The sequence below is a fragment of the Papaver somniferum genome, chromosome 10, assembly GCF_003573695.1.
Source record: "Papaver somniferum cultivar HN1 chromosome 10, ASM357369v1, whole genome shotgun sequence".
In the NCBI taxonomy this organism is placed as follows: domain Eukaryota; kingdom Viridiplantae; phylum Streptophyta; class Magnoliopsida; order Ranunculales; family Papaveraceae; genus Papaver; species Papaver somniferum.
In genome coordinates, this window is record NC_039367.1 from 73643306 (window position 1) to 73657588 (window position 14283).

Here is a 14283-nt window from a genome sequence, read left to right on the forward strand (position 1 = left end):
TTGATTGAAAAATCTTAACAATTACTTTGGTAGTTGTTGATAAGATAGATCTAAGAACCTGACAAAAGAGTTTATTGAGATAAACAGAAGAGCCTTTTGTCGAACTCACATCACTTGGTTGAAAATAGTTGATACCAAACAAATTTGTTGTTCATTTACTGTTTGGAATACGAACCAAAGGAATTGTTCCAAGTACGTGACTTATTACAGGTCGGAGGCGTGGGAATACATACGGAACTAGGTGAACTATAGGTTTAGTTGCTTGGTCTCAACTATACGAAGTTGGTTTGATTTTGTATAGCGGCTTAATCCTGAGAGTATTCAATTCTGGACAAGGTCCCGGGGTTTTTCTGCATTTGCGGTTTCCTTGTTAACAAAATCTTGTTGTGTCATTTACTTTTATTTTCCGCAATTATAATTGTTGCTATTATAATTTAAAGTAAATTACACAAACGTTAACTCCTATTTACTTGATAGTAATTTCTATTGTGTTTGGTTAAGTCCGAACATTTTATCAAGTAAACATACTTTGTTGTTGTATTGTCTCGATCTCGTATCCATAGACGATCACACGAAGTGTGAACCGATTTGTTGTATTGTCTCGACTCAGTCTATAGACAATCACTTTCGGAGAAAGGATTTATAGGTGGAAAAGTTTTAGATTGAGGTATATTTGGGTACCCTCGTCTTTTCACAAAACAGAAGGGGTTTTAGAGCTTGGAAGGTCGGATAACATTTTGAGAGACAAATGTTGCATCCGGCCATCCCAGTCTCATCCCAGCCAAAGACATATGATGTATGTAAGATCTGTAACCTCCTTCAATTATAAATATACATTGATTAGATTTCTTCATCATTATGATCATAAACAAACATTAAATATGACAAAATAAATAAATAAATACCATCATTTATTTTTCTTAGAGTTAAAAACATGTATAGTTAATGTTATTGTCAGTAATAAATTATCCATCCATCATCAAACTATGAAGAAAGAACAATATTAAAAAATTTATCAACAAAAGAAGAAAAAAGATTATTTTTCATTTGGGAACCAGTTAAATATGCATTTTTGTAGAGTCTAATGTTGAGCAAGTGTGTAAACTAACCGCACTTCTGAAATAAAGGTGCACAAAGATTACAGTTGAGTACCTTTTTATGTTCCAGTGTCGATTTTTATTTGACAAACTAATGTATTCAATATTTAGTGGAAACTTTTGAGGAACTTTTGGATGTCATAATTACCGTATAAGCATGCTAGAGTTGATGAGTTCATATTAAACCCAAAAGGTTTTGTTAGTACTAAAATTTTAACCCATGACGGTGATAATATTTTTATTTGGAAACCAAAATATGTTTTGTTTTGAAGGTTTCTAAAATTAAGTGAAATCGACTGATAGATTTTCCTAAATGAATTTCCAAGTTTCCTCTACGACAAAATTGTTAACATGAACATAAATTAAATTAGCCAAAATAAAATTGTTTAATGAGCTTGGGTTTAGTAGTCGGGTTTCGGTTATGGTATCGAAGTGGCACCTCGGTTTATCGGGGGATGGATTCAGGCAAAATCTGGGTCCGAAAATCGGGATGTTACAGTACTCGGAAGATCTTAAAAATCATTATCCAAGATCAATCTAGTCATATCCAAATAATATAATCGGAATCTGCCAAGTAATAAACTTGTTATCTATCTTTCAATATACAAATTCTATAAGAAACAAGTCTCGTAATCGATCACAATTAGATGGACGTATATACTAAGATTGAATAGTACTACTTGCGTAAATCATATTATAATGATGAACAATATAATGCGGAAAAGGAAAAACACAAGACACCAGAAGTTTTGTTAACGAGGAAACCGAAACTGCAGAAGAACCCCGCGACCTCATCCAGATTTGAACACCAAACTTTATTAAGTCTCTACAGACACTAGCCTACTATCATACTTCGGACTGGAATGTAGTTGAGACCGAGTCCACCATCCAAGCGATTCATTTACAGTCGCGCTCCTTACGTCTCTTGAACCTCACAAGTTTCTACGCAATTGATTCCCTTAGTTGACGTCCTTTACATTCTAATGATCTCCTTAACCTCAGTTATGACTTTTGATACCAATCTGCCTCTAACAGATTATCCTATTTGGTTTACCTTTATATCAATGGTCAAGGCTTGGAAATTTGTATGCAATAGACAAAGCTAGCAAACCTCACAATACGAAACACTTACACTCACTTAAATGAGAAGCCTGTATATTTTACACCTCTCAAGAACAATCTTCAACTTATCACTTAAAAACAGTTTTCAGATATCCGTCTTGAGGCATTAGAGAGTCTGAGACGAAGAGAACTTTGCGATTTCTATCTATCTTTCTTAAAAAAAGAGATTACGAGAACCTCGATAACGGAAAAGCAAGATAAGGATACACTAACTATCAAGGTGAAGATAGTCAGACCTGGCTTCACGAATCCCCAAAGAGAAGTCTTTTAGTCGTAAACCTAATTATGTTTCTCATAGAAAACCTAGGTTCATAGAGGACGACCCAGCTGAAAGATCATCTCTATTTATAGTTTTTCAAGACTAAGAGTTGCTTAGAATTCAAGCTAAGACAACTTGAGAATCAAGCAAACACTTTATTTATTTAGATGAAACTCTAATTGTGGTTTCAATTAAACATGCGAGAATTAATCTTGAAAATACAATGGAAGAATATACACAATGGTCCGGTTACGGATCCGTGTATAATGACCGTTTTGATTTGGCAAATATGTCGTTCAAACTAAAAGCAAGTTGATGTTCATTTAAACACTTAAAAGTTTCATCATGATTTTCACACATAAGTATTTTAGTGATCAATGAAGTCTTGGAAGTGTCTAAGAGAGTCATAGAAATGTTAAACATATTTAAAAAATAAGCCTTTGAGCATTTGCTAAATTCTACTCGGACCGTTGGTGAAACGGTTCATGAACCGTAAGGCTAAAGTTCACAGGGTCAGGGAGCTACCTTTCGTAAATCGGATTCGCCAACCCTACTCGGCTCGAGAACTCAGATGTACACTATTCGAGAACTAGGTTCTCCAAGCGTACTCGGTTTATGAACTCAGATGGACATAGTTCGTGAACTGGGTTCGCCAACCTTAAGCATTTTATACCAACACCAAAAATTCAGTTCATCACAGTTCGTGAACTGTTCCCAACCGAACTTGTGGTTTGTGAGCTGGTTCGCCAACCTTCCTTGTATTTCTGAAATCAGATATCCATAGTTTGCAAATTCGTTTGCCAACCTACCCTGAGCAGAAATATTAAAAGTTCATGAATTTCTCTTTTATGATGTTTGAAACATTCCCAAATGATAAAATCAACTGTATGGGCTATTTTCAATTGATCCACAAATTAATTCTCAAACAATAAATTTTTCCCAACTAATATTGTTGAGGACCTTTGAACATCTATGCTAGAATCATGTTTTGGGATTTTTAACAAGACAAACTTGACTCGAAATTTCTTCTTTGTAAATCTACTAGTAGTCATACGACATAGTTTCAATAGATAGAATGGTAAGATAGTGAATAAAATAGGATGGTTCAGTCTTCACATACCTGATAAAAGAAGTTCTCAAAATGTCTTCGTCGATCTTCAGTCTTCGAGGGTGATGTATGATATTCAACTACCAAATTCTAACCTAGTCCCAAACCTGACTTAATAGACTAGAAATCAACAAATAGTTTTGATCATCTAACATTGACAACAAGCTTGAGATAGAAAAACTTGTGGGTTCAACCGAGCATTGCTCTTACACTTGGTATATCATTAACAATTATAGATAAAGATATGGACATCCAACTTAGACAAGCATGGAGTCATTTTGTTGATATGGACATGTTTATAAATAAAGATTTTAAATGTTCCATATATTTTTCTAGTTTGTGAGGATACTAGAAACCCATGCTGAAACGACACTGCTTTCGTCAAATCTATGACTTAACCAATTTATTTGCCCTTCCAATCACCCAATCTCACGGTCTCCGAGATTTTTCATGGTGGTCGTGATGGTGTCGGTGAGTGCTAGTTGAAACGGCCAATGATGGTGTTGGTGAGTAGTGAGGCAAGGACGTTAATGGTGGTTGGCAGTGACAGTGAAAGAAGGAGCGATAGTATTACTGGATGGTTGTTGTGCTAATGGTGGGTGTTGGTGAGCAGTGGTACTGGTGGTAGTTCACTTGTGCTGATGGTGTGCATTGGCAGTGGCAAAAAAAAAAGGAGTTTGTAAGAAGGGATCGGACGAGTCACGCTCTGCAAATCGGGCGACTAACTCGTTTTCATTTTTTCGAATCTTTATCATTTTCAAGGCAATCAATCCATTAATACCAGGTTTTCATTACGCAGATATCCAAATGATTGGTGTTTCAATCATTTTCATCTTCATTTACGGTTAGTTTTTAGTTGTCGCCCTCGTTATTCAATTTTTTGTTGTTGAAATTCTTTTAGGTCTACAATGAATCCTGTAATTGTAGATCTTTCAAAACACCTGAAATTCATCCATCGATTAATTTGGTGAATGAGAAAGATGAGTTACGATATAAATCCTGGAAATATTCATTAATTGGTCATTTAGATTTTGTTCACCTTAAATTTTCGGATGCTGCAACGATTCTTCGGAATCAATGGAAGCTAAAAGACAAATACCAACTTATTCCACTGGACAAAGGTTTCTTCACTATCAAATTATCAAGCATTGAAGATAAAGAGTATATTACTTCTATTAAATGGGAGGTTCAAGACCAAGTTCTTAGGGTTAGGAACTGGATTCCAAATTTACTAGAAGTAATATACTCTTTATCTTCAATGCTTGATATTTTCGTCCTGAAAATCAAAAAACATCTAAAGTTATGGTATGGGATCACTATTCAGGGCTTAGTTTGGAGTATTGGGATGAAGAAACTTTATTTACTATTAGTAGAGCAATTGGAACTCCTATCAAAGTTGATGCAACTACCTTACAATACCAGAGCGGATATTATGCAAAAGTTTTGGTTGAGATTGATTTAGCTAAAACAATTTCCAATAAGCTTTGGATAATTACTAAGTATGGAGCATTCTCTCAGGGGGTAACTCTTACCAAACTGCCTAAATTTTGTACTAAATGCAAAATTGTGGGTCACTTAACTACAGAATGTATAGTTTCACAACAATCTTCAAAAGCAGGAAGTTCTAATGAGGTGGAGAAGAAGATTATTATTGATCAAAATCAAAGCTCTCCATCATCAAGGTTGATGCCTTCTGAGCAGCAAAAATCCAGTCAAGTTCAAAATCCTCACAACTCTGGTAATCTTACTATACCTCCAATAAATTTAGACATTACAAAACTTATTCAACATCCTCATGTTTCCATGGAAAATCATTCAACTGAAGTTACTGAGATAAATTCTGATCTGAATATTATCAATTCTACTATTGATATCAAAGTTACACAGAACCCCTTTGAAGTATTGCAAGAAAATGAAAATGAGCTTACAGAACCTGAAGATGGGGAAATTAAGGAAATTAATGCAACCAACCTTTTATAGTTTGGTACTATCCCTCAAAATATTATTATTATCCCAAAAATTTCAACTATTTCTCAGTCAAGTGAAGAAGTGGGTTCTTCTAAATCTTCAAAGAAAAAGCCTCCTCTAAAGCCAGCAGTTGTCACAAGGAAAGCTAGTAAAGAATATCTTAAGCATATGATTGATAAGGGGAGTTTATCTCCTCAACCACCACCTCAAGGTAATCTTTTGGAATATTAGAGGCCTTAAAATACAAAAGGCCTAAGAAAAATTAAGAAGTTTAGTTAACTCCAATAATCCTTCTCTTGTATGGATTGTTGAACCCAAAATTAAATCTTCAAATTTTCATTTTAAGCTTCCTGGGATGCATCATCAAATAATTCACAACTCTAAGGATAACTCAAAAGGTAATATTTGGCTTTTTTGGAATTGTTCAATTTCTGCTCCTTCTGTTATCAAGGTAACTAGTCAATGCATTACTGTTGAAGTAGGTGATGTCCTTGTCACTGGAGTTCATGCCAATTCATATACTATCAACAGAAGAGAATTGTGGCAAGACTTATCTGATATTAGTCTTATGAATAAACCATGGTTAGTGCTGGGAGACTTTAACACTATTTTGTCTATTGATGAAAAAAGAGGAGGTACAAGCCTTATTTCAACATCAATGAAGGATTTCCAGGATTGTGTAGATTTTTGTGGTTTGTTACAAGCTCCTAAAAATGGGCTAGATTTTTCTTTGTGTAATGGGAGAGATGGAAACAAGAGGATTCTCTGCAACCTTGACGGAGCCTTATTTAACTTAAAATGGTTGGATAAATTTAATGGGTGGCATTATAAAGTTGGAAATAGAGGGATTTCTGATCATAGTCATCTTCTGGGTTCAGATGCAATCATTCCTAGAGCTCCTAATCCTCCTTTTAGATTTCAACAAATGTGGTTGAACTACCCAAATTTTTTGCAAGTAATCTGGAATTCTTGGAATGAAGAAATTTATGGTAATCCCATTTATGTGTTCATGAATAAGCTCAAAAGATTAAAAAAGTTTTTAAAAGTGTGGAATTGGGAAGGTCTTTTGTGATGTTAAGGATACTCTTAAAAAAGCAGAAGAAAAGGTATTGGAGGAAACTCTAAAGTCTGATAGTGACCCCACTAACATCAACCTGCTAAATAACTTGGTTACTGCTAGAGGACTTTGTGATATGGCTGCAAACAATTATAATACTTTTCTTAGGGACAAGGCAAGAATTAGCTGGATTCAAGATGGTGATGTTAACACTAAATTCTTCCATACAAGCATCAAGTTAAGACAAGCTCAAAATGCTATTTCTGAAATTGAAAACTCTTCTGGCAATACTATTACTGATCAACTGGGTGTTTCTAATGTTCTTATTGATTACTTCAGCACCAAATTTGCTCACCAAAATGTTAGTATACATGATTCTTTCTTTGAAGCTTCTCCAACTGCGATAACTGCTGAAGACAATTCCTTTCTAGAAAAAGTACCCTCTGAAGAAGATATCAGAAATGCAGTTTTTGATCTAAATCAGGATAGTGCTCCAGGGCCTGATGGGTTTACTGGTATTTTCTACAGGTTTGCTTGGGAAGTTATAAAAACTGATTTAGTAACTGCAGTGCAGTATTGCTGGGAGAACAACTTTATTCCTAGTGGGATGAACTCCAATTTTCTTGTTCTGATTCCAAAAGTTCATGGAGCTAAGAATGCTAAGCAGTTTAGACCTATTGGTCTTAGCAATTTCTGCTTCAAAGTTATTACTAAGATTGTTACCATGAGAATCAGTCAATACTTACCAAAAATAATTTCTCCTCAGCAATGTGCCTTCATCAAAAATAGGAATATCCATGAACAAGTCTTGCTTGCTTCTGAGCTAGTGAATGAATTATCAGTTAAAAGAAGAGGAGGCAACTTGGGTTTAAAATTAGATATCTCTCAGGCTTATGATACCATGAGCTGGGATTTTTTTTGTAAAGCTCTTACAAGATATGGTTTTTCCAAGAAGTTCTGTGATTGGGTTATGGTCCTACTTAAAACCACAAAATTATCAATCATGGTAAATGGAGGCCCTATTGGATTCTTTGGTGTTGGCAGAGGATTAAAGCAAGGTGATCCCCTTTCTCCAATTCTTTTTATTCTTGTTGAATATATTTTAAGTAGGAACAATCACAAACTAGTTCATGAGAGGAAAATTCTACCCATGGTGATAAGAAATGGCATTCATCGCACTCATTTACTTTTTGCTGGTGATATTTTCTTGTTCTGCAATGGAAACATGAGAAGTATTACTCATCTCAGAAATCTTCTAAAGGAATATCAAGCCGCTACTAGTCATATTATTAATACTTCTAAAAGTAGATGCTTTGTGAGTGGTACTTCATCTGTTAGAAAGAGACAAATTGCTGATTTTTTCCATATGGATATCTCTAATTTCCCTGACAAATATCTTGGTGTTATGCTGGTTTAAGGGAAGATAAAATCAACTCATCTTTGGCACCTAGTGGAGTATATGCAACAAATAATTTCTACTTGGAGTGGAAGGTTATTAAGCTTTCAAGCTATATTAACTCTGGTAAAATCTGTTCTTTGCAGTATTCCAGTGTATAATATGTCAATCTATAAGTGGCCAAGAAAGGTTTTGAAAACCTGTGAAAGAATCATTAGAAATTATTTGTGGTCTGGGAATGCTGAAGATAAAAAGTGTGTTACTCTAAAATGGAACAAAGTATGTACTTCATTTGAAGAAAGTGGGTTGGGGATAAGAAGGCTAGAAGACATGAACAAAGCTCTTTTAATGAAGTTTCTCTGGAAAATGCTTCAATCTGAGGATGAATGGGCTCTTTTCTTCTTAGCTAAATACACTGATAAATTTGGAAACTGGATTTTTTATTATAAAAGGTCTTCCATTTGGCCTGACATTAAATGGATATTACAAGATTTCAATGAGCTTACTAGATGGGCAGTTGGGAATGGAAGAAAAATTATTTATGGAATGACAGATGGATTTATGATGAACCCCATAAGTAAATTATATCCATCTCACCCACTGATCTCTCAAAATCCTAACCTAAAAGTTAGCAGCTTAATTGTCAATGATCAATGGATGATTCCTGAAGAATATCTCCAGGTTTTTCATGTTGAACATCTCCCAGTTCTTAGACAAGGTGCAAATACTCTAATTTGGTGCAATAATCATTCTGGTTCTTTTATTGTTGCTGATGCAGTTAAAAGACTCAGTTCTTCCATGCCTAAGTTGCACTGGTACAAAAAATTTGGAATCCAGTTGTTTTACCCTCTACTTCTGCCAACATCTGGAAATTACAAGAGAAGCTTGTGCAACTGATGAAAATTTGATTAAAAAGGGGTTCAACATGGTCTCTAGGTGCTATATTTTCCAAACTGATAATGATTCTCTGAACCATATCTTATGGAATTGCAATTTTAGCAAGTTTCTTTGGAGCTGTCTGGGAGGTATCTTTCATTATCTTAATTCTCTTTCTTTTGAAGATGTCTTAAAGAGCAGCAAAACGTCTAGTCCTATGATAAAAGAATTATGGGCCATTTGCTCTTATACTCTTATAGTTGAATTGTGGTTCTTAAGGAACAACATCTGTTTTGAGAATGCAAAACCAAATCTCACAAGGATAAAACACAAAATCATGAGAATTGTTCAGGACTGTAAAAGAAGAATGAAAGGTATGATGTGGGGAACTGATATTGAAATTCAAATCTTGATTTTTTCAGATTCATTACAGTAATTTGAAGACCATAAGAATTATTGAAATCTTCTTTCATCTCTCTAATTTGGATGAAACTCTTCTATGCTGTGATGGTACTTCTAGGGAAAATCCAGGTCAGGATGGATATGGTTTTATTGTCAGAATTCATACAGTGCTTTCATATATGCTGAATCAGGTGGTTTGCGTATTCTTTCAAATTACATTGCTGAATTTATTGCAAGCATTTGTGCTCTGGAATGGGCTTTGAATAATCAGAAATACAAGGTAATTCTGCAAACATATTCCAAAGCTTGTGTTGTTGCTTTGATGAACAATAAAGTACCTTGGTTTCTGGTAGCTAGATGGCAGAGAGTTGTAACGTGGGCTTCATTCCATTAGCTACAGACATGTTTATAGAGAGGTGAATTTTTCAGCTGACCATTTTGCAAAGAAGGGTGTGTTTCTTCCTAAAGGTCAAGTTCAGAGATACAATACTAGACCTACTTCTCTTACTCCCTGACCAACCCTATTATAGGTTTGCTTAAGTTTCTTTTCCTTGTATTTCAGCCTCTGATTCTTAATAAATTCTGCCTTAAAAAAAAAAAAAAAAAAAAATCTTACCGTTGCAACAAACATAATTATACTGAAAGAACATGTGTTCGGTTATATCTAATATTAAAACAAACCCGACTACAAAAACACCCGGAACAAGGCACGAATGTTACGGGAATGTAAAAGACTACTACCAAGTTTATCAGATGAGAGAGCACACATATTTATTGATACAGGCATAAATTTAACCAACAGTTTCTCTTTAATTAATATCATTTTCTTGATTAACTTACTTAGCAGGGACAAGGATACCATGATAGTCTGGTTTTTGGGATATAACTATAACTATCCAAGATACAGAAACCTAGACATCATTGTACTAATTAGAAATAACTAATTCCTACTCAACCATATCAAACATTGGACACACCGTATTTACAAAATTGTGGTTCTACCATAAATCTGGTCCTAATAACATTGGTCCTAACATTCTCAAACAATCCTCTAGCAGCAAATCCCACCAAGTCAGTGTCCATGAATTCTCGAATCCTACTCATCATTCCACCTTCCCAAAAGAAGTCCATGTTACGTTTTCGCTCTGATGAAGACGCTCCCTGTCCCTGTGTCTGATCAAGGATGTCACCATGTTGATTTTGGGCCGTCATCGTCATACAATTGGGGTTATCTTCCCCAACTATGTAACTCTGCATTCCAAATGCTTCCCAATCTAACTGCTGCAAGATTCCAGCAGCACGTTCAGAGTTTCGTGGGGTGTTAAGTTGGAGCTGTAGTGATTGTTCAAGGGCTAATTTGTCGACTTGGACTTTTAGCTCATGCAGCCTCTGACTAATCCTTGAGGAGATAGCATCATAAAGTGCACCTCTTGATGCATACTGGTTATTACCTTTAATGAGCAAATCTTCAAAACTAATTGGATCGCCAATAATTACTGTTACCTGCATATACATAATACAAAAACATGAAGCAGTTACAGATATTACAATTGTTGCATCAAACAAAGCAACACAGGGGAGGAGAAACCGCACTCCCTATCAAATTTCTCAAGAGTAAGCCACAAAGGATAGGCACCAAACTTATCTTCTAGGACAACTTGAAAACTCACTTCATACCACCAAATCCAACGAGCTACAATGCTAAAACTAGACACTTGCTAGTCAATTTCGTATGCTTAAATATGTTGAAACTTGGACAATACGACTTGTGGGAGACACCAAATATTTCTTACCATTTACACAAGCGCAATGTACGTGCATTGCACATCTGCAATCCAATTGCAGAGTTCAAAAGTACACACACCAAATATAGTATCTGATCCTTTCTGCAATCCAACGGCTGTTTTCGATTTTGTAGAATCCAGCCATTAAACTAAATAGGACACACACTAAAAACGAATTGGTTTGTTGATTTTCCTTATGACTGGCTTTAAATTTGTACAATCAATAGCTGAATTCAAAAGTACACACACCAATAACTATTTAATCTGTTGATTTCCTAGTCATCTTTAAAGGGGTGGGAGATGATAATAATTAAAATATAAGAGGTGGATCCAAACATGAAAAGGGTACGTACAGTCTTGCCAACCCTTGGGAAGTTGGCTCCTATAGGCATGATTTCTTGCATTCCTGAGTGAACAAAGGGTACAACTATGGGAGTATTGTCCGCATCCATAACCAGCCTACACATAAAGGAAAAGGATAAGAAAATAAATCAATTTCAGTGGACACTAGCTGGCTTGAACTTAAGAACAGATAAGTTGCAATAACAAAACACCAGAGTTTATCTATGAAGCAGAAAATGCATGTATTAATGAAGCAGAAAGGAATAAAAAATAATATAACAACAGTTATATGAGTTGAATAGCTTTTTCTGTTATTGCATGAAACCAACCATCTTATACAAGGTTAGATACATCTAACAGAGTTTAAGGTAACACCAGTTGCTTCTAAACCATCTCAAGCTCTATTAACTATAAAATGTTGCAGACTACTTCAGGTCTTATTTTGATTTTCGCAAGTAGCAGACCATGAAGGGTTGGCTCTGTGTCAGTTTGCACAGATATGTAAATGTATTTTTCCTCCTGCATGACCTTAAAACTTTGATTTCACAGGGACTCAGCTAACAGTACTCTTCTCTGAGGTTTTCATGACATGTTGTATGCATACTACCACGACATTATGGTTTTCCATTCTAACCTAGAATTCACATGATCTTATTTCGAAGAAATAAAGGAATAAGTCTTAACACACTCCTACACATTGTTAAATAAAAGTCCTTGTGCTTTTCACCAAATAATCAAATCAAGCACACAGCCAGTCTCACCTGCCAACCCCTCTCTTGGCAGAGCCTATGGTTTTTCCACCATCCCGAGAACGACTACCTTCTGGAAAGATATGAACCCACCCTCCATTGTTAAGTTTCTTTATTGCCATGTCCATACCCTGCATAAATTAATTTTTACCAAGAGTACAGATCAAATTAACATGCACTACTCACTAATAATAACTCACATGATAACAAAGCATAAATCCTTTAAGATGATACCTTCTGATATAACCCTTCACCACGAGAAACAGGTAATACTTTGACACTTCGGAAGAATGCTGATGTCACTGGATTTTTGAAACATCGGTCACTAGCACAAAGGGTCCATCTCAAGCCGTGTGCATCAAACAGCACACTTGGTGGTAAGAGTGCAGAAATAACAAAAGGATCGTCCACAGAGGCCACATGATTGCTTACCTGCATCACATATCATAGCAACAAAAAACAAAAAGTTAACCAGGCGGTGAAAAATTTAAGAGCAAGCAAAATTAAAATTTAAAACGAACTATTAAGTCAAACAACAATGTGGTTTATAATACATACTGTAATAAGAGATTTTCCTTGTTGTCTTTGTAAAACGGCCTTCTGTAATTTTTCTGCACCATATATCTGTCAATACAGATCAAATTAATCTCCACAGAATCAACAAAAACAGCTTCCAAATGCCCCAACCCCCGAATTTTAATTACCTGAACGTGATTGAGCCCGTGCATAAAGAAGTGACAAACATTTCCAATCATGGGAACAGCAACAGATTGAAGCATCTGCATAATCTTAGAGTCCTCCAATGCATCAACATCCTTATCCACTGCATTCACAGCATAACACCATTTTACAATCAAATAAAAAAAAGAACACCCAACACCTAATAAAGACAATGTGATAAATAGAGCAACTAATTGCACAACAAACTTGGTTTAGGAATGTCACTCACAACAATATCTAAAAGTAGAAACCTAACTCTAGTGCCATTGCTATAACTAACTTAACAACCTCAATATTATCTTTGAAAGATAATAAAAAAAATACAATTCTCAGAATTCCACAACACTAAAGTCTTTAGAAATCACTAAGAACACTAAAAGACAAGCAATCCCAAAAAAATTCTGTAGTATTACAATTTCTTAAGACAATTATTCAAATTTTGCAATGAATTATCAACAAATTACATAAATTCGTTCCCAGATTGTCAGAACAAAAAATAACAAAATTGAAAATTTTATGATTAAGATATTGATTATTACCTCTCTTGCGATAGAACACAGAAGAGGGAGATAATGATTCTCTCCGAAGACCACGAAAAGACACCATCCAACGATGCACATTTGATGAATAATTAATAGTAGTACCATCTGATGATGATGAAAATCTAGGTATATTACGACGATGTTTATCAACAGTAACTCTAAATCGATCTCGAATTCTTAACTGAAGTGCTCGTGCTTTATCTTTCCATAAATCTCCTCTATTTATCCATTTCCCTTCCATTTTTATGGATTTCTATAAGGTTTTTATTAAGATAAATTAGGGTTTTGAAACAACAGCGGAAATTCTACTTTTCTGGGTGTTTTATTCTTTTCTTTCTTCACAGAGAGGGAGACTGAACAAAACGAAAGAAGTTTCACGCTCGTCCCCTGAGGTTTTTCTAATATGCGCTCCGTGCGCTTGATTACTTCGTGGCCGACACGATAGCATGAAAATATCTTTTAAGTGGGTCCTATTTTCACAGGATCTGCTGGTTCTGCTGATAGACAAACACTATGATGTATGAGAATTAGAGATACGTGGATACCGTCATATAATCACTGGGAGACACGTGATGATGGTTGTGAAAACGAAAAATGGGTCATTTGTCCAAATATTTTTAAAACATGGTTCTAATTAGGGCTGTTAATGGGTACCCATTACTCGGAACCGGAACCAGATTCGGTAGATTTGGATCCGGTTTCGGGTTCTAAAATTGGACCCATTAGCAACTTAGGACCCGACGGGTATCGGGTACCCATTTATTCATGTTTTTGCCAGTTTTAACTTTGATATTTTACTCGTTTTAAATTTTTCTCTTACATTTAATCTTTATTTAGTACATTAATAAGAAATAATAATAA

General features: G+C 35.2%; 2 protein-coding genes across 2 annotated transcripts; one reads left to right on the forward strand and one right to left on the reverse strand.

The window, feature by feature from the left end:
* Positions 1 to 4888: 4888 nt before the first annotated feature.
* On the forward strand, positions 4889 to 8028 carry LOC113315790. The gene is made up of 4 exons (XM_026564041.1): positions 4889 to 5485; positions 5624 to 5765; positions 6037 to 6509; positions 6616 to 8028. Exons 1-4 carry the CDS (start codon positions 4889 to 4891, stop codon positions 8026 to 8028), a joined length of 2625 nt encoding a protein of 874 aa, XP_026419826.1.
* A 2002-nt stretch (positions 8029 to 10030) lies between these two features.
* On the reverse strand, positions 10031 to 13803 carry LOC113318768 (tafazzin-like). Its single transcript, XM_026567011.1, has 7 exons — positions 13420 to 13803; positions 12865 to 12983; positions 12719 to 12784; positions 12395 to 12592; positions 12173 to 12291; positions 11423 to 11528; positions 10031 to 10788 (listed from the first exon to the last, which is right to left on the reverse strand). The coding sequence occupies exons 1-7, from the start codon at positions 13661 to 13663 to the stop codon at positions 10246 to 10248; spliced, it is 1395 nt and encodes a 464-aa protein (XP_026422796.1). The 5' UTR covers positions 13664 to 13803; the 3' UTR covers positions 10031 to 10245.
* Between the last annotated feature and the right edge of the window lie 480 nt (positions 13804 to 14283).

Bases quoted from the DNA above. Each gene is read 5' to 3' on its own strand.
- LOC113318768 (XM_026567011.1), bottom strand. From the start codon at position 13,663: ATGGAAGGGAAATGGATAAATAGAGGAGATTTATGGAAAGATAAAGCA. The intron at 12,785-12,864 runs GTAATTAAAATT...CTGTATTGACAG, and splicing joins ACGGGCTCAATCACGTTCAG to ATATATGGTGCAGAAAAATT. The intron at 12,292-12,394 runs GTATCATCTTAA...TAATTTATGCAG, and splicing joins GTGAAGGGTTATATCAGAAG to GGTATGGACATGGCAATAAA.
- LOC113315790 (XM_026564041.1), top strand. From the start codon at position 4,889: ATGGTATGGGATCACTATTCAGGGCTTAGTTTGGAGTATTGGGATGAA. The intron at 5,486-5,623 runs GTATTGCAAGAA...ACTATTTCTCAG, and splicing joins TTACACAGAACCCCTTTGAA to TCAAGTGAAGAAGTGGGTTC. The intron at 5,766-6,036 runs GTAATCTTTTGG...CTGTTGAAGTAG, and splicing joins TCCTCAACCACCACCTCAAG to GTGATGTCCTTGTCACTGGA.